Source organism: Cololabis saira, chromosome 13, assembly GCF_033807715.1.
Source record: "Cololabis saira isolate AMF1-May2022 chromosome 13, fColSai1.1, whole genome shotgun sequence".
Classification (NCBI taxonomy): domain Eukaryota; kingdom Metazoa; phylum Chordata; class Actinopteri; order Beloniformes; family Belonidae; genus Cololabis; species Cololabis saira.
In genome coordinates, this window is record NC_084599.1 from 13544193 (window position 1) to 13568677 (window position 24485).

Here is a 24485-nt window from a genome sequence, read left to right on the forward strand (position 1 = left end):
AATTAAAGCTGTTTGAGCCTGTAGCTGTCAAAAGAAAGACCCTTTTCAGAAGGAAGAAAGCTTTTTGATGGAGCATTGGATTCTGCTTTAATTGAAACCTTATGTGTGGCATGAGGAATTCTGGGACTTTGGCATGCTCCCAAGAATCCACAGAATGTGGGCTTTTTTTTTCTCTCTTTCTTTTCTCCCTCCCTCTCTCTCCTCTGCCTCTCTCTGTTTTTCCAGTGTGCAGGCTCGGCTTACATCAGCCCAGTGAGTCCTGGTGAAGGCTACTGACGGACAAAGAGTGAGCGGGCAAAAGAGAGGAGGGCTGTGATCGCCACATCCAGCCGCTGGACTCTCACTGGAATACTCTGAAACCATCTGTGAACAAATGGTCTGAAAGGAAAAACACATCTTAGAAGTAAGTCACCTTTCTTTGAAGTTTTTCATTCTTTTTTGTGGGCGAGCTAGACTTTAAACTCTTACCAGCTTTTCCTAAACGTTTTGTGAGAACTTTAAACTTTCCTTGATGTATTGTATTTCAGCATGACACATTTGAACTCTGTGAGCCTTTTGAGTGATTTTGCTGCTATTTGCATCGCAGACGGCAAGAGCACAGAGCACAGCACAGCTGTGCCAGATCCACACTCTTGTCTTCTCTGCTGCAGATGTTGTAAATTTAAATGCTATAAATGCTTGAAATTCACTCTTAGGTTTAACTTTCAACATATCCAGTGTATTTCTGGGGTTTGGAGTACTAACTGCATAGTGTTATATCACTGTATTGTGCATAATTGCAGCAACTATTCATCTCACAACCAAGAGAAACAGTAGAATTACTATGAAAGCTACATATTTCCTACCGGATTGCCCTCCATTGATCTCAGAGTTTTATTGGAGTGCCCCAATCGAGGCGGCTTGCATTCTCACAGAGATTACTGTGGCCACCTGTTGAATCGTTGCAGCTCTTCACTACAGGTTCTGCTTTTGTGTCAGTGTGTATGTTCCTCGGTGCTATGTACATGTTATATGCAGCTGGTATGTAGGTATGCTCTTATGGTATGTGGGGGAAAGGTGTCCACACAGAGGACTCTTTTCTGCTTCGCTTGAAGCATTAAGGATATGCAAAATTTGACATTTGAACCGTGTTGCTCAGCAGTCCAAACAGTCAACTGTGGACTCAAGAGAAGTCAGTGATCAATGGATTTATTGTTGCAGGAGAGACAGAAGGTGACCCTGTGACCCAAACATATGTTTGATTTTTCACTCCACAATCCATCGTTTTGATTTTAGATGATCCGACACAAAACATCCGTTTCGTTACAATCTATCATGAGCAAGCTCTCAATTTCTGATATAAGCTTTAAAAAAAATCATTTACACTAAAACCCACTTGGAGATACCAGTAGAGGATGCTTTGGTTCTTTATGCAGGGTGGTGAGAGAAAACTACATTGCCACTGCAGTCACCATTCCCTATAACATGGTCTTTTCAAAAGAAGTAAAACAACAACGTTTTAATTTGGAGTCATGCTCTGGGAGTTGCACTTCACAGGCATGCCATCCATCCAAATAGGTGGATTATCAGTGTCTCGTGTTTGGCAGTCTGTGCACGCTGATTTGTGACTTCACTTCATTTGCCCGACGGCACTGACGGCGCCAATGCCCACTGGTGAAGACTCTCTGTGACCAACCAGTGGTCTGAAATAATTTTCTCCAGGGTTTAGTATTGCTTAATACCACACTAAACAAATAAATAATGAAAGAGCAGAGTTGAGTCGAACCATATGCAATGGAAAAGGGGCATAATCCTTATGTGCTCTCTGTTTGGATAGTTAATTATAGAGAGACCGGTTTGTGTTGGTGTTGGGGTGCAGAGCTCAGACATGGCTTATTCCAGAAAGACGCAGAAAATATACGAAAGATCAAACTCCAGCGTCTTGATCATTGACAGACAGCTTCAACTATCTTTATCCAAACGGCCGGTCCTAGCAGAAGCTTCTCTATGACATTGTGCCCTGCAATTAGTGTTCAGAATTTGCATAATTCATTAATGATGAAAATGAAGTAGAGAAAACATGCTGAAAAAAAAAGTAGAGTATTTCAACGTAGCCACTACGTAAGACCTGAAATCTAATGATTAACCCAAACTGAGGATAACTGATGGCATAAACTTGGATTTTTCATTCAAATAGTCTTGGTTGTGTTCTTGCAGGGGTTAAGGTGTGGACAAGAAAAAAAATCTTTATCTGAGTGAATAAGTTTTTTCCCGAAGCAGAAAGATGGAGCTCTTGTTGATGAAACAAAAACAAAGGAGACGATTACAGTTTCATTCAAACGTGGAAGTGTGTGCACGCACAAAGAAGTTACAGCTTTCATGAATGCATTAAACTGAAAGGAGAAGTACTAGAAGCGTGTTCTCACAGCTTCTTTTTTATCACATGTCGTTTCAATTACCGTAGCAGCCCCTCCCTCCACAGCTCAGAGGATGACTGACATCCTCGTGTATAGGCCTTGATCACACGCCGCAGCTAAGACTGTTATTTCAACCCCACATCTAAAACGCTTACACTTTGCTCCGGTGTAACTCGACACTGACGCCGTCTGATTGGAAGTGTCTTCAAATCAATGCTTCTGGCAAAGGAAAACCTCAGCAGATGAGGTGCGTTCTGTAATTTGGTGTAAAAAGTGACATTTCAGGGAACATCATGCCCAAAATACTGCATTGTTGACTTTGCCTCCCAATGTGTGCTTGAACCTCGACCCTGCCCACAGCAGCACCACTCATCATGCACTTGTCTGAGAGGGATTATCTTACATGAAGCCCTGAAAAAGTCTGTTTTTGTCCTTGTTATTTCTGGTTTGAGTTACCTGTCTTACTCTCATTTGAGGTTTTCTTAAAAACAAAGTACGAGGGGATTTAGTTCCAGTGACTAAGAACGTGGCAGGTATTGAATTTCAGCTGTAATAGTTACCATCAGGGAACTTAATAAGTACAGAATTGGATGCAAGCTTGAGCTTCCAGATGATCTAGTCTTATTTTAGACACAGAAAAATAAATGAAGGCTAAATACGTTACTGTAAGGGATCCATGGTGTTTATTCTCGGAGTGAGTAACTGGATCCTCGTCTCTGTTTGTACGTGTGGCCTTTGTGTTTTTTCCCTCTGTCCTGTTTACACGTGGCAGTCTCTTTGTTTGTCTGATGCTCATTATCTGGCCTTCCACCTCTCACTTCTTCCATGTCCTCCGTGATTACAGGCTGTCAATGATGATCAAGGCTCAACACTGAAAAAAGAAAAATAAATCTTTGTCTTTACTTGCTGCAGAGTGCAGCTGGTACAAGGACTGTACAGATATCTGGACTATGAAGGCATCGATCTGCTGCCTGCATGGGCAGGGTGGCCTTTTTTTCTGAGTTTTCGGACGTGGAATATAACTCAACCTTAATTTACTCAAGTTAGGTTTTGAAGTGCAGTTTTGAAAGACACATTTTTTCCGGGAAATATCATATTTATTGGATACATTTCTTCAACGTGTCATCTCCAAACCAGGGGTTTTACAGGAAAATATATAAAAAGTTAATGAGCATACCGTTTTTGATCCATGTTATGTGCCTAAGATGTAATACGTGCTGGTATTTACTGAAAACACTCTTTTCTTATTTTTATATCTGAATGACTCACGTTGGCAGCATGGTGGCTTGGTGGTTAGCACTGTTGCTTCACAGCAAGAAGGGTCCCGGTTTGAATCCTGGCTCCCATTTTTGTGTGGAGTTTATATGTTCCTTGTGTGCTTTTAGGGGTTTTCTTCAGATATTCTGTTCAAAAACATGTATGTCAGGTAGGAGTGGGCGATATTTTACCGTTCATGATAAACCGTCAAAAAAATTCCCCATGATAAGAATTTGTCATCTTGCGGTAAAAACGATAAATTCCCGTTGATGACGTTTTTGTGTAAAGATTTATGGTTCTGCGTTAAATCCACGCACAACGTACGTGAAGAAAGGAAGGAAGGAAGGAAGGAAGGAAGGAAGGAAGGAAGGAAGGAAGGAAGGAAGGAAGGAAGGAAGGAAGGAAGGAAGGAAGGAAGGAAGGAAGGAGAAGGAAGGAAGGAAGGAAGGAAGGAAGGAAGGAAGGAAGGAAGGAAGGAAGGAAGGAAGGAAGGAAGGAAGGAAGGAAGGAAGGAAGGAAGGAAGGAAGGAAGGAAGGAAGGAAGGAAGGAAGGAAGGAGGAAATGAGCCAGAAAGAAAGAAAGAAAGAAAGAAAGAAAGAAAGAAAGAAATGAGCCAGAAAGAAAGAAAGAAAGAAAGAAAGAAAGAAAGAAAGAAATGAGCCAGAAAGAGAGAAAAAAAGAAAGAAAGAAATAAATGAGCCAGAAAGAAATGAGCCAGAAAGAAAGAAAGAAAGAAAGAAAGAAAGGAGCCAGAAAGAGAGAAAAAAAGAAAGAAAGAAAGAAATGAGCCAGAAAGAAAGAAAGAAAGAAAGAAAGAAAGAAAGAAAGAAAGAAAGAAATGAGCCAGAAAGAGAGAAAAAAAGAAAGAAAGAAATAAATGAGCCAGAAAGAAATGAGCCAGAAAGAAAGAAAGAAAGAAAGAAAGAAAGAAAGGAGCCAGAAAGAAGGAAAGGAGCCAGAAAGAAAGAAAGAAAGAAAGAAAGAAAGAAAGAAAGAAAGAAAGAAATGAGCCAGAAAGACAGAAAGAAAGAAAGAAAGGAGCCAGAAAGAAAGAAAGAAAGAAAGAAAGAAAGAAAGAAAGAAAGAAAGAAAGAAAGAAAGAAAGAAAGAAAGAAATGAGCCAGAAAGACAGAAAGAAAGAAAGAAAGAAAGAAAGAAATAAATGAGCCAGAAAGAGAGAAAGAAAGAAAGAAAGAAAGAAATGAGCCAGAAAGAAAGAAAGAAAGAAAGAAAGAAAGAAAGAAAGAAAGAAAGAAAGAAATGAGCCAGAAAGACAGAAAGAAAGAAAGAAAGAAAGAAAGAAAGAAAGAAAGAAAGAAAGAAAGAAAGAAAGAAAGAAAGAAAGAAAGAAAGAAAGAAAGAAAGAAAGAAAGAAAGAAAGAAAGAAAGAGAGAAAGAAAGAAAGAAAGAAAGAAGGATAAATTCCCGTTGATGAGATTTTTGTGTAACAAACATGGCGGATCTAAGAGCGAGATAGATTTATAGTTAAAAAGATGGAGTTGAATTGGTATTTTTTTTATCGCCATTTTTATCGTTATTGGGATAAATGCCAGAAATTATCGTGATACATTTTTTAGTCCATACCGCCCATCTCTAATGTCCGGTTAATTTGTGGTTTTAGGTTGCCCGTGTGTGTGTGTGTGTGTGTGTGTGTGTGTGTGTGTGTGTGTGTGTGTGTGTGTGTGTGTGTATAGTAATTATTGGGTGATGGATGGTTCATCATAAGAACAGTACAGATCAAAAGTATGGACACACCTTCTCATTCAAACAAATGGGGAAGTGTGTCCAAACCTTTGGTCTGTACTGTATATTTACATAATGTTACAGTGTCAAATGTCTGAATTAAAAACAGTCATGTTAGATGTATGTAAAAGTAAAAATAAACTTACAAGTCAAAAACCCTCAAACATTCAGGGAGTTTTAAAATTGAAATCCTCTTCTCAGGTGGTCTGATGCAGGAGATAATACATTTTAAATTCACACAAACGTATTAAAATATTTGCTTTGTGGATTCCTCCTCTTTAGGTGAGGAGGTTAAATTGCCTTCGAGACACTGTTTGAGATAAACGTTGTTTTTGAAACCACGTACTACACTAATGGGGACTGATTTTTACAAAATGTAGTGAGCAGTATTCAGGATCTGAACAATCTGGAGTATGTGGAATAAATTCCAGTGTGAAAATGTTCATTCTACCTGGCATTTTCTGTCCCACGGTACAACGTGCCGCTACGGTCGTGACTGGACACAGCAGTCAGGTCACTGACAGGCTTCCAGGAGTGCCATTATTGTCTTTATAGTGGCACATTATATATACTATTGATCGTGAAGTTGAAATAAAATCAATTTAGAAACATTCCTCTTTTTATTTACATATTCATGGGAACAGGTAAAAAAAAAAAAAGTTTTATTCGAACTTCATGGACAACAGTGTTTAAATGTAACCTCCAGACCAGTATACAGTATGAATACACAGCATGCGCTCAGGGACGGGAATATTCATCCACACTTTTTAAAAATCATCAAATATTCCTTCAAATGAATTTGAAACATATATTTTGAACATATTTGTGTTGGTTTTTTTTTTTTTTAAATATCTTTTTATTGTTTTATAGTAGGAGCCCCGACAAGCGTTGACAAAACAAAACAAGAGAAAAAAAAAAAAAAAAAAAAAAACTAAGAAAAAAAAACATCCAAACATAGACAAAAAATAAACGCAGACAATGGTTAATAAATACAGTGAATACATGAGATAGCAGCTACATTTTTGACAAATGGTCAACTCAATTAGTGAGTCATGTCAGTCCATGTTTTCTCCCCCTACTTGATTTAGGAGTGGAGACCACAGTTCACGGAACATTTGTTCTCTGCCGTGTCCTTTGAGAGTTAACCTCTCCAATGGGAGGAATTGTATAATTTGTTCTTTGAACATTTCAAAAGTGGGCAGCTGTTCTCCTTTCCAAAATAAAAGAATACATTTTTTTGCGTAATATGTTATCGTAATTAGCAGTCTGTATTTTTTTGAGTCCATTCGTATATCTGGCAGTTCATTTAATAAATAGGCACCTGGGGATAAATCAAATTGTGTCGTCAATGCAGCTTTTGTAAATGAGTGGATAGAGTTCCAAAAACCATTACGTTTTTCACAATACCAGAACATATGCGCGAAGGTACCTTTATTGGTTTTACATCTGGGACAGTTTGGTGAATTGTCATTTGAAATTTTATTCATTTTTACTGGTGTTAAATACAATTTATGAATGAATTAAAGTTAGTTTCTTTAATTTTGTTACTTGTGAATGGAAAATGTATTCTGTCACAGAAATTAAGCCAAATGTTTTCATCAAATTTAATTGCTAAGTCAGTTTCCCAGATCTCCAATAAAGGTAAAAAAGAAGAATGACATTCTTTTGATAGTATGTCATATATTTCGCTTATTTTTCCCTTAATAGTGGTTGATGTTATTAGTAATTCCTCTATTTCATACAGCTCTAATCTTAATTTATTTTCTTTTCATATATTTGTGTTGTTTGAAAAGAAAAATATTTAATTTCATGGTGTATGATCGTATTTCCTGAGACTTGTTAAAAGGTCTGAAAAACATCTCTGGGATATAGTTTTAGGTGAAAAAGTGTCAAATCCACTCATCGTCTTGTGGTTGTTAGGACATATTCCAGCCCCCGTGACAATGAACTGGATGGAAAATGGATGGGCTGGATGATGGATGGCTCTGGTCCAGCTGGCATCTTTTATCCTGGCTGCAACATGAAGAGCTTCACTTCAAACAGGCATCGATCTGATGTAAGATCATGAGTACCAGTAAATCAGCCGGTACATGTTTGACCTTTCAGATTTGTGGCTGAGTTGTGGCTGGAAAAACTCTTCAAATATCTGTCCCTTCTCTGGTGTGTTGCTCTTTATTGTATTTGCTGTATTAGCATCCAGGGATACAGCGTTACATCTGACCAGGAGAGTCAAAAATATGACAGTTACAGAATAACAACACTGAGCTGTGAATGGGTGTAACAGGTCTCCTTTACAGAAACTGGTCATGTGATGGCTGAATGGCCTGAAGGGACGAAAAGCTCATGATTTAAACAGAGAGCAGCGGATGGAGCGTTGGCTTGACAGCGGAGATGGAAAAAGAGTTCCTTGGCTTGTGATGCTGTTTTTCCTCAACCTGACAGTGTAGCTTTAAATTATAAGACTGGATATCCCATCAAAATGGATCCCCTGTCAAAGATTTCATGCTCCTCTTGTTACATAACAAACACCATACCTGCACGAATTATTTGTTGAAATTATTTAGGGGAGTTTCCAGCTTTGTGTTGGGTTTCCCTGTGAGTTTTTACAGATTTAACAAATCGCCAGCAATTTCTCATTTTGTTTTACTCCCAGAGGCCTCCGAACATAAGCTGGCAGGCTTTTCCGAGCACCTGTGCGCTTTAGCTTTAGCAGTTGTCCTTGGCCCGAGATATTCAGTGGTCCTGTCCTGCACAGTCTCATGGCACAACTTGAAATGGTCACATCAGCCAGTACTCCTGTTTATGCACATGAATTAAAGGCCTATTTCTCTTTTTGGTGTGACACCAGGTTGCACCATCAATGATGTGCAGGTGTGGGGAAGACTCAAAGAAAGCTTTTGCAAAGGAAAAAGCTAACCTTGCTACTAGTATGTAGTATATGAGAAGAAGTTGTCATACTTCTGGGCATTTTTATTTATTTTTTAATGAAAAAGGATTATGTAGAAGATACAAAAAGAGCAATAATTGATGAGATTAAGTAGAGGAAGCCTTTCCCACCTCAGTCTGTGAAGCAGTGCAGCACATTATCATACGTTTTTAGTTTTTTTGTTTCATATTACAGTAAAACTGCTGCTTAGAGTGCTGAATCTTGTATTAATTCACAGTCATGCAGCATACATTTAAAATCTGCCTCCTAGGTTAAGCAATCACATGTCCATATGGAGTTGGTATAGTATTTTCCACAAGGTGCCACATTTACTCAGATGATAAAACCCTGTTTTTTTCTGCAGAGTTTTCTCTTTCAATAATAAATTATCATTTTGTGTGTGTGCCTTCATCCATGCTCATCCCGGCCCCTGCTTCTAAAGTTTTAGGGCTTTGTGCTTACAGAGCTCCACCTGGGTCTGATTGGGAAATGTGATTTAGGTTTTGAGTCTTCCCATTAAAGTTAAATATCTGGGATGCTATATTACAGCCTTAACAGAGAACCACTGGGATGTAATAGGAAGCACGTGTGAAGGGTTATGGCATGTAGCACAGAGGCACACAGCGCGGTAATCAGGCCTGTATGTACATGTAATGTGGGTTTGGTTTTGCCTCGGTTAAAGGGCGTTAGAGGCTGCAAGGCAAAGCTGGAACTGCATCATATTTTAGCAACACAAAACATGTCAGAAAGAAACATACACTTTTTATATATTTGCCAAAGCATTACTATGCAAATGGAAAATGTTTTGTGCTTTGTTTTCAACAATTTTTACCTCATCAGATTTTTATTTGATCAAATGTAGATGTGGAAAATAATATAATACAGTTACTCAGTTTTGAGATGCTATATTTCTGAGGGAAATGTTGGATTTATGGAACGTCTTAATTACAAGTTACTTTCAAATTATATTTTTTTAAGGAATAGAACAAATTTAATTGATTACAGTGACAAAAAATAAGGAATACATTTAATAAATTGTGAAAAGCCCTTAATTCATAAAATAATCTTAAAAACTCCAAAGCAGGCTGAGCTGTTGCAACTTTGTTTATAGCAGGTCGACTGCTCATCTATAGGAGTTGTTAGTTTAATACCGTTAATTTCAGAAATACTATATGAAAAATAGATCATAGTCTTTGCTGAGCCCCTGTTTGCATTGTTTAATCTACCCAACAGCTAAGATGCATCATAAGATTTCGTTGCATTTTAAACTTATTCTTTTGTTTGAAATAAGTGTACAGTACAATAGACAATAGTGGCAGATATAAGCACATTCTTCACAATATGGTGCAGCAGATTCATTTCAAAGCTCATAATAACCTGTGATTATGATAACTGTATTATGTTGAAGTGATATTGAAAGAGCAGAGGTCATGTTTGGAGCCTGGACGGGGAGGTTCTCGGTCTTCATCGGCTCTATTACCCTCCGCTTTTCCCTTCATCTCCTGTGTTGTCTCGCTTCAAAACCCAAATATTGATGCTGATGTGTACTTGCATGTGCATGTGAGCATAGACGGGGGGAGGGAATACAGCCAAGTAAACCTGTGTGTTGACTTTGCAGGCTTTCCCAGGCTGCAGGACCTGGTGGTGTGCCACTTTATCCTCTGTGCTTTCCCCGTCATTCCCAAGAATTTCTAATCTTTTGTACAAAAAAGAACAAAATGACTAGAATAGAATACAATAGAATACTTTTATTGTCATTATACATGGGTACAGTGAGATTAAATGTAAAAGACTGTTTGAGGAGACTGGTAACCGTAGAGTTGGATGTCGGCGTGAGTCGTGCTACTGCAGCCTAAATAGTTTGTTATTCCTGTGAGTTGTCCAGCTTTTGAATCTCATCAGTGTGTATTCAACGTACTTCGTCTGTCCTTGTAATCCAAATAAGAAGGTAAAATGTGCGTGTGTGTGCGCTTCTTTCAGTGGGTTTGTGGGTTTCTGAGGGGAGTATCTGTCCTTCACCACTTCCTGAACTAGCCTGGAGGGACCTGATATTTATGGGAAACAGACGCAGAAACAGAAATTCAAGTCAATAGTCTTTCTATTCAGGAACATTCCTCTCTGGGTTGATACAATAAACTCTGCTTGCTTCCTATCACCATTCGGTGTTTATAATAACCTGTCTGGTTTGAAACAAAGGTCCTCTCAGGCTGATTGAAGGTCATTTTTTTCTCTATTTTAACCGGTGATAGTGGTGTGCTTGAGCTGAGCGTATGTCTGACTATACCTGACACTGATGTTACAAGAGGAGGGAAGCTGACATGTTAGACATTGTTTCACATGTAAAGGTCATCCCATAACTCCCACTGGTTGAGCAGGATCTGCCTCCACATTTAGAAACATTTACCACAGATGGCTTTTGTTTTTATATTCAGTCCTGACTGAGAACTTAACACCACATACGGGCTCATGATAGTTTTTCCCAAAAGTCATGACTGTCTCGATTTGCCTTCTTGGATACGACTTTACCTTTTTCTCAAATGCACATGAGCAGGAATGACAAATTGCAAGAGCCTGTAAAGATGGCAGTGGAATAACACGCTTGAACTTCCAGCTAGAAGACCTGGATATGTTTCCCGTCTGGAACAATTACTTTTAACATTTGATTTTGCTTAATTTTTATACTTGAAGTTTTACATTCACTTGCTATTATCTTTTGCTTTAATAAAAACTTAAGATATCATAAGAAATTAAGGGATATTAATCCCCAATAGTAAATGTAAGTACAAATTTTAAGATGTTCATTGATTCTTTCTCAGTTTTTCTGTGCTAATAAGGTAGCATATCAGTCCATTAACATGTTTGAGTTATCAGGATGCAATATTTTATCCTGTTGCTTTGGCCCCCCGGTAAATATTATGATATAGACAGCACAACCTGTGATGTCCACATGTGTGTATGCCAGGTTTTAGGAGGTCCAGACAAAACAAAAACAGGAAGTCAAGAGGAAATCACATTTATGGGAAACCACTTTCCCAATAATACAGGAACTGACCGCTTGGTAAAACTAAATACCAAACAGAGGCTTTACAAGAAAAGAGCTAAACTAAAACCAAGAAAATCCAGAAAATACCAAACATAACTTGAAAAAAATAACAGAATAATAACAAAAACACACTGAAGTTATAAAATAAAAAAGACAATGGGGTAAAAAGTTGGTTTGTATTTAAGAGACATACAAGAGAGTATCAGTTTTATCCTCCTCTTGGCAAGAAGGAGAAATGTCTGAGCTGCAAAAACATTGAACAATTCTCTAACCAAGCAGGCATACTTTACAGGGATAATTGACTTTTAACGGCATGTGGTATCTGAGTACCCCAGAGTATAAGTCCCGACTGACCTTTGGGTGAGGAGCCCCTTTGTGGTCGTCCCTTCCTGTTAGGAAATATGTAAGAATAACATTCAAGGGAAAAAAGAGACAAAAATAAAACACATTTAGACATTTTGCAGATGCAAACATAATTAACCACCAGTGCTATGTACACACATAACAGTAAAAGCCTTTTGTTGTTTGGTAATTACCTGCAGGCATGAGCATTTCTGATAATTGCCTCTCTCAAACCAGAGTTGTCTTCTTCTATGCTATAGAAATTTAATTTGTAGCAACATTTCCACCATTCTGGCCCCCAAAAACAAAGTAAGACGACATTTTCATACTTTTATGGCCTACTAAACAGCGGAGACTACTTTAGCGATGTTGATCCAGCATTAAGATCTGTATCCATGATTGTGTTTTGTTCAGACTATAGTAGGAAAATGCAGTTCAATTTCTGTTTGGTGAGAGATGTTCCCCAAAAATAGTTAGCTATTATTCTTCGTAAAATGCCATTTCTTTGATTTCTTTTTTCACTTTGTACTATGCTATGATTATTTATCAGGTACAATGGTCTTTTAGACTAAATTACGAGAAGGAATATTTAACCCTTTATGCATCATCCATTTCATTCTCAAGCCTCCACTTCCTTTCAATCATGTCTGTTTTCCTCTCGCCACTAAAGTGTTAAATGTTTGAACTGGGTCAGTTGTGTCCGTATTTCCACACAGCAAAGCTTGAGTCAAGCACACCTCAAAGTTGAAGCCAGTTACCTGGGTGCCATGGTAACAGTTGAGAGTAACAATTTACCTTAGACTGGTAATATCCAAACCAAACTCCGCCTGTTGGTTGCTGCTGAAAGATTTTTTTTTTAAACAGCAGTAAAGAGGGAGACATATTCCTGGAAGGGGAAATTATTTCCATTCTTTCACCTTAGTTGCAGAACTTTTAAAACTTCTGCAACATTACTTATTATTCACTATTCTCTGTAGCAAAAAGTGTCAAGAACGGGAGGCTGCTGAATGACCTCTGTGTTCCTGCTGATGTCCAGGTGACCTGGATCGTCCAGTTGGAGTCCTATCTTTTTAATTCACAGTCTTTCTTTGTCCTTGATGACAACACAGACGAATTTGTAACACTGACAAATATTTTCCAAGAGAATAAATGACCAGAGAAGTGTCATGTAAAGGAAGAGAAGATGACTTGGGTCATTTCTTTTTTTTCATTTCTTTTGTCACCATGTTGCCAAGTTAAATCTCTCATCACTCGATGTTCTTAAAATGTCATTTGAAGATACAAAAGATTAAACGTGAGCTTTAAAAAAAAAGAAGATGTGTTTATGCAGTAAAACAATCTATTTATTATATGTTTGTTTACATTTGATAAACAGGTTGCTTGTCAAGTAATAAATATCATTTATGCTGTCTTTTAATAAGCAAATAGAATGTAATATTTGTGTCTGAGCAAATAACCCCTGCTGAACAGGATGAATCTGGCAGCTGAGAGGAAAAGTATGATACCAGTTTAAACGAAATGTGTAATTAAACTTCATTGAAGTGGTTAGAGACTTCTGATGAGTACATTTAAGATACAAATGACAACAGAGGTATGACATGTATACTAAATTAATAGCAAAATTCAAACTTAAAGCTTTATGATCAATAGCTCACTGGTGCTCTCACATGAGAGTGTGTTCCAATGTGGGCTGAAAATAAAACAATATCTGATGACAATGAGACAGATATGAACCAAGTCAGTAAAAAAGAAAAATGAATAAAATCGTTTTTGGAAGTGGAAAGGTAGACAGGTTTTTCCCACAGTGTTTCTGTAAGAGCAGAATGGAGAAAACATTTAAGAGCAATTTGATCCGCGTGTCCGTCTCCAGTGGTGCCCACCGATCCAATGTTATTACAGCAGAGGCCACAATAACAGCCGCTATCTGCATAAAGGAGCTAACGACACAGATGGGACCAGAAGATGCGACAACACCACAACCGACACTCAGGAAATCCATGTATACAGATTAAATCCTTTACCCATGTAACCAGATTATTTCATATTGAATCTTTTATAAAAACTGAAGGAAGATGCTTCTTGCTTATCCTTGTTGATATGACTCAAAGCTACCATTAAGTGTATTGGAGACACTTAAAATTATCCACACTGTCGAGCCGCATCGTGATCAGATTAGTAGAAAAGTAAAAAATTAATTTTGTTGAGTCTATGAGAGAGTTTGTATGAGCAACTGGCCTTGTTAAAGAGACTTGCAAACTGATGCACTGATATCAACATACTTAGACATACAGTACAAATGAAATGTGTACATCTTTACATCATTCACGCCTATAATTATTAATAGCACTATAGTATATCATAGAAAACTAAGACTGTCTGTCTTTTAGCTCTGGAGATACTTTTCTTCTTTTTGGGGGGGCACAAGTGGCCCTTTATTGAAGATGCAGAAAGGAAGGGGGTAGAGAGAGAGAGAGTGGGGATGACATGCAGCAGGCCGGGACTCGAACCCACAACCTGCACTGCAGGTGGACTGCAGCCTCAGTATATGAGCTGCTTGCCCAACCCACTGCACCACCGAGTGGCCCTGCTTTTCTTTTTTTTAGATCTGTGATTGTGTATGGCTGACCAGGTAAATGCTAAAAAGGATGAGCTTATTTAAAAAGGAATGATGCAATAAAATATAATTTCATTATCAAATAATGTAATTTAAAATCATTTTAAAAATGCATTTTCAATTAGAGAAATAAATATATGAATTTGAAAATTAATTTAGGAATATGTTTTCTGTTCTGGGATTTAAACAGATAATTCTGTTTTCCATTTTTGTTTTGTTTTTTGTTTTTTTCCTGGCTGCCTTTTCAAAACATTTTCAAAATTGTATTTTGCAAATCCGTTACCTTCATCGTTTAGATTCTCCTTTTCCCTTGTTATCACTTTGGGCCTTGAGCAAAGGAAACCAGGCTATACAGCTCTCTGGTTGGTCAGAGAGCTTATTTGAGAATAAAGGATAGAAGAGAAAAAAAGGAATAAATGTTTGCAGCATGATGGCCACTAATATTAAAACAAAGGCGAACCTTTCAGCCTCTAGCGAGACTCAAAAATGAAATTCCACTTCAGTGATGGTGGGGTTGCAGATGATCCAAGGTCATTTTAACATTGTGTGTGCTCAGAAAGTGTATCAAACATGTCTATGTGTACTAAGCACACTTTGCTTTCAGCTTTCCACCATCTTAAGTCCCAAACAATCTACTTTATACGGACTGATCCAGCTGCTCCCCCATTCATTAACTTTCTACAACAAGGCTAAAGGAAAAATAAAACTATATCAGAAATGTCAAATGTCACATTGTTTAATTCTCCCTCTTGATTTTTGAGATTGGAAGGTTTAAATGTCCATCAGTTTCTTCAAATGACCAAGATTATTAATTTTACTCATACATGTCAATAATTGTGACAACCGCTTTCAGGTGGAAATTTTCAAGTGCAGCCCACAAGGTGAAAGGTTTGCAAAAGCTTTTTGGTTTTAAGAAGTGCACTTAGATTAGTAGGCTTTGACCCCAGACATGAGCCCAAAATTGCTGTGGCAGTCCGGCTGCAGTGTACATATTCTCAAACATATATGATTATATGTTTGAGAATATGTTTGAGTCTAAATAGAGTGAACGTCTGTAATCAGTGACTTTATGAGATTTAATGCAGTGAGCAGATGACAGATGAGGAGGCACTTTATAGGCTGTGTAACGTTCAGAGTGACAATGGCACCTGAAAAAATACCATCTCGCTATCAAAACTGGAAGTGTTTTGTTACGTGTAGCAGCCAGAAGTAGCTCAGTTATATCACTTTTATCTCCAGCTATGCAGCATGTGACTTGAACTCACTGCTTTCATGCTTCTTTTAGGACTGGTTTTTGAAATGACACAAGGAGTGAGACAAACAGATGTTATGAGAAGCAGACTCAAAGTCAGGATATCTGGGGTCTGAGGGCTGTGCGTGTCTGTTTTTATTTATTTTTTATAGCAGCTATTTCAGCTATGTTTTCAGTGGCTTCAGGCTGGTAGATAGTTCTGAAATGGTATGTGAAATGCATGTTATTTGCAGTAAATGGGCTAAAGCATACCAAAAACATGAACGTGGTCGTTTTATCATTTCAAGATGCTGAACCAAACTCCCCGCCTCCCACAATACAGGCAGTCTTGCTGTCCAGCACATGGTAAACATCATTTTGACTTCCAAATGCACAGAAGCCATCAGATGTTTATGTTTCATTAGCAATGAAAAGGCCAAGCGGTGTTAAGCTTGATAAAGGCGTCTCAGAGGGAAATGAGGCTGCAGGAAATGGCAGAAAGAAAAGCAATGAGATTACGTGTGAAGGCAAAGTAAAAGAGGCTAGTCAGTAAGTAATTATTGTTAAAAAATACACACGTGAACTATCGGGACACATCGCAAGAGATAAGCCCAGCATTGCTTTTTGGACTGCTCACAATGTTCTCTTAAGATTTAATTCAAGAGGGGTTATTTTATGTTTACCAATGTTTGTGTCTGATTGTGCCCGATTTCTGTGTAATTGTCACATGAGTACATTTTTCTTCACCATTCCTATTCTGGAAATATCCAAATGAAAAACAAAATAAATCGGCATCTGGGGGCATATGTGATAGACACACGTTAGCTTGAGAATTGGAACAGGCACCAATATACAGTACACGAGTCAGCAGTACTCGAGTTGTAAAAATAAATCAGGGGGGATGGTGGATTTTATCATATGGGGACAGATAATTTGTGCTGATTACAAATAATATAATATATTACAAATAATAGCACTGACCAAAACACCTGCAGAAATACTGCAGGAATGACATAGCAGCAGTTAAATGCAGCCTTCTGTAAGCTTTAAATATCCACTGGGCTTACATCAAATACATCAAAACACAACAATAAAAACAGTTTTCTGAACTTATCAATATGACTCTGTCCTTCAAATGAAAAGTAAAATAGATCACTGCAAAAACGCAAAATCTTAACAAGAATATTTGTCTTATTTCTAGTTAAAATGTCTCATTTTAGTAAAAAAATCTCATTACATTTAAAACAAGACTCATCACTGGAAAAAACAACAATTTTCTCCTGTTTCAAGTAGATTTTCACTTAAAATAAGTAGAAAAATCTGCACGTGGAACAAGATTTTATTGCTTGTAATGAGAAGATAAATCTTGTCCCACTGGCAGATTTTTCTACTTATTTCAAGTGAAAATTTACTTGAAACAAGTGAAAATTGTCAAATAAGTTATTTTTCTGGGTTTATTTTTCTGGTGATGACTCTAAATGTTGAAATAGCAGTAATACCACATTCATTGAAGAAATGACATAAGGGATGGAAAGGGGGGATGATTTTGACCGTTTTTATTTCAGGGGGGATGCCATCCCCCCTCATCCCCCCTCAACTCGAGTACTGCGAGTCAGCAAGGAAAACTAAATCTAAAAGATTAGGACTTAAAGTACCATGATATCTTATTCATACTTTCAAAAACAGGTTGTTTTTTGGATTTATTCATGGTGTAAACAATAAAAATTGAGTTGTGTCTTCAGACAAATATGATAAATGGCTTGATGCTTGAATGGGACAAGCTTCTCAGGCTTCAACATCAAGACGGTATCTGCACAAGGTGTTTGTAAAGCCAGCAGGGAATGTCAACACTATGTGCTTCAATCTTCTTTTTTTCTTTTCGTATCTTGATTTGGACAATCGCTCCAAGAGAAGTGGACAGAAGCTAGTGGAAACTGGTTCCGTCCTGCTGTTGGACTCAGTGGTCAGTTGGAGGTGGCTCGCTGGCGCTGTGTCTATCCAGCTGATGTCATGTCTGTAACTCGGTGTCTCAACGTCTCCTTCTCTCCGCGGTGTTTGTCATTTACGTATCCATTCATCATTTCCTCCTACAAACAGGGTGCATTTTGTAAAACCCATGTGGTTGATATTGAGACGTCACTGAAATTGCAATTTTAATAAGCTCTTTCTCAGAGTGATAAAGGACGTAATAAGTGGAAATTCCACTGTTAGCTGGTAATTTTTGTCCTTTTACTGGGTGAAATAAAAACAGGCTTTCAATTAAACGCCCATGTTCCCATAAACAAATGTTTGGTTCCCATGAACACAGAATTGTAAATGCAAAATAAGCCATCATGTAGGAAGAATAAAGATTTTTTTTTTCTTTTATCATTGTTATAGATATTTGTGCTGGGGCGAAAATCCCGGGGGGGACAGGGGGGACAAGTCCCCCCCATTAGTAAAGCTGTCCACCCCTAGAATAATTTGAGACAGAATTAATAATTTTGGAACAATGCAGTAGTATTTAGTAGTGATGCACCAAAATGAAAATTTGTGGCCGAAACCGAAATCGAAAATATTAATAAACAGTAAAATCTCATTACACTTAAAACAAGAGTCATCACTGGAAAAAAACAACAATTTTCACCTGTTTCAAGTAGATTTTCACTTGAAATAAGTAGAAAAATCTGCCAGTGGAACAAGATTTATCTTCTCATTACAAGCAGAAAAATCTTGTTCCACTGGCAGATTTTTCTACTTATTTTAAGTGAAAATCTACTTGAAACAGGTGAAAATGGTTGTTTTTTTTCCAGTGATAAGTCTTGTTTTAAGTGTAATGAGATTTTTTTAAACTAAAAATGAGACATTTTAACTAGAAATAAGACAAATATTCTTGTTAAGATTTTGGGTTTTTGCAGTGTATTGTGTCAGATGTGCTGTATTATTGCCACCTTCCACCTAATACCATTGTTTTGTATTGCTCTAAGAAAGGTCTTCTGCCTGTTTGCGAGATAGAGATGAAAATGTCAAAATGCTGTATTAAAGGAAGGCTAAAACTTTTATTCCTTGTCCCCCCCTGGATTTATTCTCTAAAATGTTATTGTTTATTGTCCCCCCCAACTATGAAACAGGATTTTCGCCCCTGTATTTGTGTAACCTTTAATTTCAACGTTTTCCTTCAGGTTGGAAGCCAGCTTCTTCACACGCGTTTGGGATGAATCACCTGCTAAACGTTCAGCTCCTCCTGCTCACCATCCTCCTCCAGTATGGAGCCGTCACATCACAGGTCAATCCCGGTGAGTGTCTTCAAACTGCTCCGGTCGCCTTCAGGACACGGATATCTGCAGGCTGCTATGAGAGCTTTTTGAAGAGTTTGTGAATACTGTTGAATGAGTTACGAGTGGTTCTTTTTCGTATTTGGATTTGCAGTCCGGCAGTCGAGACTGCTGTGGTGATAAGTGGAGCACTGAGAGCCGTGCGGTCCCTTCTAACTGGGCTGGCCTCTTTGATGTCAGTGTGTGTGCCTTTCTCCTTCTGTACGGGTGGTTTCTGAGATGTCAATGAAAAGGCACCAATAATTTTTTACAAGGAAACAGAGTAGCAACATTTGGTCGGCAGAGATGTAATCAAATAGAAACCAAAGTGAACCTTTTAGTTACAGAAGGACAGCAGATATCTGCCAGTAAAAACTAGAACTGGGCTACAGTTTATGATTTCAGTGACAAAGCTTCTGTCATCAGGCTGAGGTTTCTTTGTTGTTATAAAAAATAATGAATAGCATATACTCAGATCTAAAAAAAATAATAAATGACGGCTTAAAACTGAGTTAACAGCTCACGCTGACCTCTCTCTGTCAAAGAGCATTAGAGGAGAAAAATAAAAGTGTGCAGAAAGGAAAATGCCCCATCACTTCCACATCCTTTGGCCTACCGCTACACCGCTTTCATTTTCAAAATAAACCTCTTGACAATACCCTCTCCTTTGTTTTAAGACTTCAAATCTAGTTTTATTTTGATAAAACCTGGAGCTAAAATCTGGGAAGCTTTTCTTCTCTCTGAAGTAGAGATTAGTCAACACTCCTGAAGAAAAACTGCATGTATTATAGTTTTCAAGCCAAGAAAATCAAAGTAACTTTTTAAAAACTTTTCAACAAAAGCTGTTTCCATCACCAAATCCTTCTCAAACATGCATGTGAGCAGATTACATGTAAACAACTAGACATTCACATGCTCTGGTCGACATTTATTGTGCCAAAACTAACAGACTCAAAGTTTTACAAGGAGCGGTTGGGTGGTTGAGAAAGAGACCATAGACGGTTGCAGAGTTTAAATCAAGTAATACATGCATGCTGTGGTCACTTTCATGACTCTGTACACTGATATACTGCATGTAGCCACATGTCTGACTTAATTAACCATATATGACATCTTTTAGCTTTTAAGATCCCACATCAAAGACACATAATTTATGGCCTATCATCTTGGCAGGAATTTAAGATTTGATTGTTTTACTTCAGCGATACCTCTCATTTCTGACTCTCCTCCTTCCTCGTTATTGTGCTGGTGTGCGACTGCTTTCATGCATATATTTGCATGCACACACATGCTGAGGATCCAGCTATCCCACTGGAGTCTGTGGCTAATGCATACCAGACATTCTGACAGCAGGAAAGTCCATTGAAATAGGCTCTGTCTTTCTCTCCTTTTTTTCTCTCCTTTGTGTGTGTTTGAGCATGTGTGCGCCGTGCAATTCCAATATTTGACCACTCATAAGTCATGGAAAGGGCTGTTTGTGCATCTCATTGTGGTCAAAGTTCAACAAGTTCACCATTGAAAAAAATGTTTTGTACAAAAAAAAAGCTCTTTACTCAGAAATCAACACTTTTAATGAAAAAAGAACAAAACGAAAACTAATTCAGTTTTTCAAAAGCTGGATATATTGCAGTAGGATGCATCCACCTATAACTCTAAAACTTTAGTTCTGCTACATTGAGAAGAGGGTCATTTTTCCACAGTCTGGAAATATTCATGGCTGAATTTAGCTGAGATGTTAACTGATGCCAACTTTCCCCTATTTAACATTCCCAAGCAATGGAGTTATACCATCCCTGTCTTTCCCATTTTACTTGTGAGTGGGCGAACTTTATTTCACTGTGGAGATGGAGGAGGTGAGGACATGAGCAAAGGCCTGGCTGGAGCAGCCAAATATCACGTAGTGGTGCTATTGTGTGAGTAAATCTGGAATGATCAGGTGAATGAATGGATGAATCCAGAGGATAAAAAGTTCTGGGGGGATCATTTGCTATGATATGCTATTAGATTTTAATTTAAGCCACACAGATGATTATAATTTGCTGCAGTGCAAAAAGTATGTGAATCCCCATCTCAGGCACAAGACGTCTGGTGTGAGCAGCTCTCTTCTGAGCTGCATCTCTGTGGGCCGCTCCAATTCTGAAGCTGTTCTGCAGCAGATTCACTTCAGTGCATGGAGACACTGTCCTGCTGCCTCACCATCGCATTATCCAGTAAAATATTATTTATAAACTTGGGAATTCATCATCCCCTCAATGATTGCAGATTTTACAGGATCTGAGGCAACAGAGAGACAGAGAAAGCCCAAATCATGATGCTTCCTCCATCATACATACACCATGCACTCAGCCACTTTTGTGCCAATGCGGAGCTGAGTATTTATCTCAAAATGCTCAACTTTGTTTCAACAGTCCACCAGTGCTCTTTGGCAATTTTTAGACTCTCAGTAATCTATTTCTGTATAGCAGAGGCTCTGTGGTGTTCAGCTGTAGATACCCTACCTGTTCAATAACTTATAATAACAATAACAGAGATGATTGCCCTTTCCAGTTATGTCTTCAGCACTGTTATTAATACTCACACAACAGGTTCCTTTTACCTCATTAGGATTTGTCTCATGCCTTTGGATGCCTTTTCTAGGAATAGCATTGACGATACTAAATTGTTGCTATATCCATAGACAATTTGTCAAACTGTGGACTGTGTGCTTAAAAAATCACAGATTACTTTGTATCCATTTCCCGTCTAATACAGATCAACTACTCTTCGTATAATTTCTTGAGGATGACATTTTTTGCAAGTCATGGTTTACATCCTTAGATGCTTAGATAATCTTTTAATATTATTTATCAATCAAAGTAGCCCTAAACAACACCTCCAAACTAATTTCATTATTTCATAGGAGCATTTCAGAGATAAAGAACAAACAAATCCAAGGTCTGCTGTTAGATGGTAAGTGGTGTAAACCTTTAGAGGGAAACAAAATGCCTTGAATCGTAGCAACTATGAGTTAGAACAGAATAGTATTCACAAAATGGCAATTAATTTAGCCCTGGAGGCAATAGATCTATGACAATGGTAATTGTTATTTTAAGCCTTGAACAAGACTCAGAAATGTCATTGCTAATGTAGATAGGTTTTCTACGGACAAAGTGAGGCAATTATATCTTTGTATGTGTACAACAAATGAATAAAAGAGACTGTTTGTACAGGCATTGTCATATGGTTACTGATTTCTATGCTATAAGTCTTTACAGGCTAGTTACTGGTGTCGCTCAAATGGCTGTCAATACATTGTTTTCCAAAGGAGGGCATTTTATCATATACTTATGTATATCTTTTTTTATCTTCCTTTCCATTGCAGCGCTGGAACCAATAATTTGAGTGGAAATGTGATAATAGGACATGCTTGACTTGACTGAATTCTCACTTGTGGCCACTGGAGGCACCGTTCAGCTACATGGTGGTGCCCAGGCGGCAATTAAATGAGGAGTAACTTAAGTAACTTACCCAAAACTGGCCTTATGTAACACATAAGAGGGCATTTATGTGATCATAAACTTCCATAACAGTGTGCGTGCGGATGCAAGTGTGTATTTGGTGTTGAAAACTGAATCTACACAAGTGTTGCAGAACAAGCCTGCTTTTCAGTGACCAGGGCGCGGTAAAGATCAAGAGTTTAGAGGGAGGTTTGTCCATTGCTTCTTCATTTCTCACTCTTTATTTGTTCACCACACAAGGCTGCTATTTGTCCACTTCTTCTTTTTTTCCCCCAGGGGGATATTTTTAGATGTTACACTTGAGTGTAGTGGTGAGATAAACCTGTACAAGTGTGCCTGCCTCCAAATGTGCACTCTTGACTGCCCCCACAGCTCGCCCCGGGGGTCACCTCTGAGTGGGTAGGCCGGATAAATAAACACGTAAAAAAAAAACGTTTTGAAGAGTGGTCACGCATCCGGCAAGACTTTAACCCTTCTCCCACTCTCTTAGTGGCGGCAGGATGTGGTTAAAACTCGTTTATTTTAAACTACGTATGACACAGATTTTTTCTCCAAAACTGTGATGTTGTCGTGCATAAAATGTTATAATCAGGTTTACCCCATAGTTTTCACACACTGATGATCTTGTAATCTTGTCTTCACTTAGCTTGATTTTGATTCTGTACTTGTTTGTTATAACATTCATGCAGTCCGGATGTGACATGACAAAATTATTTTTTCAGTTATGATGCTGAGGATACTCCTAAAAAACAAATGGCTTGGTTTTTGATTGATGTGGTTTGTTAATGGCCGCGATGATCTGAAGCAAAGAACAAAGGTTAGAGAGAAAAAGGATTAAAGGAAGACGGATGAGCTGCCAAACAAGCGTGAGTGTGTGTGGCTAAATCCGAAACTGCTTTTTTTTTTCTTGAGTGTGCATGACAGGAGATGTGAGCAGCACATCAGGTCATCAGTCCAAACGTTCAAGACTTTCCACATCTTGACTTTTTAGGTAAATATTTGTAGGAGATCAAGAAAAGAGGAAGAGAATCACAGGGAGAGAACGAAAATGAAAAAGTGAGAGAGACGGGGAAACTCTTGAACTTTAGGCTCTGCTGTTGCTGGCATCATCTGAAAGTTTTTTTGTTTTATTTTTTTTTCTCTGAATCAAGAGGCCAGCCTAACGGGGTCACACTCCTGTTAACGTCCACTTCCATCTCGCCTGAAAGATGCAGCGTAATCACATACAGAGAGACGACACAGTTCCAGTTAGATCTTTAGTGCATCTATGAGGCTGAATAGTGGTCATAATCTCTGAGTGTAATTTGTCAGCATAAGACGCCCTTTAATATATGACGAGGGCCCAGAAAAACACACACATAATGTACATCAGTCAGTATATTAATGAAAGCTAATGTGTGAGATATTGCATATTTTGCTTAGTTAGCACAGTAATGTGTTTAATCTGACCACTGAGGGAGAGTGTTGAGTGAGGGGAAGGACCACACAGGAGAACGTGACAGAGAGAAGAGAAAAAGAGATGATGAGGGGGAGAAACGGCATACAGGAAACAGAGGGCACATTGCTTCGATTGACCACACAGTGGTGGTGTGATGTAGTTGTACAAGCCGCTTTTACCATACACACACATACGCGCTAACTTCCACGCATGTGTTTGATACCGGCGCTGTTTCTTCTGGCATTGAATGGATCCATCTTATTATGAGAGCAGTGAGTGTGTACGTGCGTCGGTACGTGTGGAGTCCTCCCACAGCACCGCCCCACCCCAACGTCCAGCATTATCCATCATGCGTTCAGGTTTTCTGACAGAAACTGGGAATGGAGTCGACCTCTAGGAGAAATGTTTGACTATGGTTTCAGGTTTTTACACAAACCAGCGCTGTGGTTGGTCAGAGAAGAGCTCTCCGTGCAGAGCGTGATAACTATGCACATGGGCAGTGGAAAGACTGCAGGGAAAAAAAGCTGCACTTAAAAATTGGCACTATGATTTGTCAGTGTTCATTAAAAATGTGCTGTTTTCAAATTAGTTTGGTATTGTTTCTATTTGTAGTTATTTTCTGTCATATTACAATTCCACTGTCATAGGGTCCTTCTAAAATCATATGTAGGGCTTACATTCCACCAGCACTGGTGGACAACTAA

At 38.3% G+C, this 24485-nt stretch overlaps 1 protein-coding gene across 3 annotated transcripts in view; it reads left to right on the forward strand.

The window, feature by feature from the left end:
• The first annotated feature begins 240 nt into the window (after positions 1 to 240).
• The window catches only part of ddr2a (discoidin domain receptor tyrosine kinase 2a), a 37252-nt gene continuing 13007 nt past the window's right edge, over positions 241 to 24485 (forward strand). For all 3 annotated transcript variants that reach the window (XM_061737799.1, XM_061737796.1, XM_061737800.1), the window contains exons 1-2: positions 241 to 403; positions 18715 to 18828. In XM_061737799.1, the coding sequence (XP_061593783.1) occupies positions 18799 to 18828 (30 nt within the window). In that variant the 5' untranslated portion in view covers positions 241 to 403; positions 18715 to 18798. The remainder of the gene's footprint in view (positions 404 to 18714; positions 18829 to 24485) is intronic.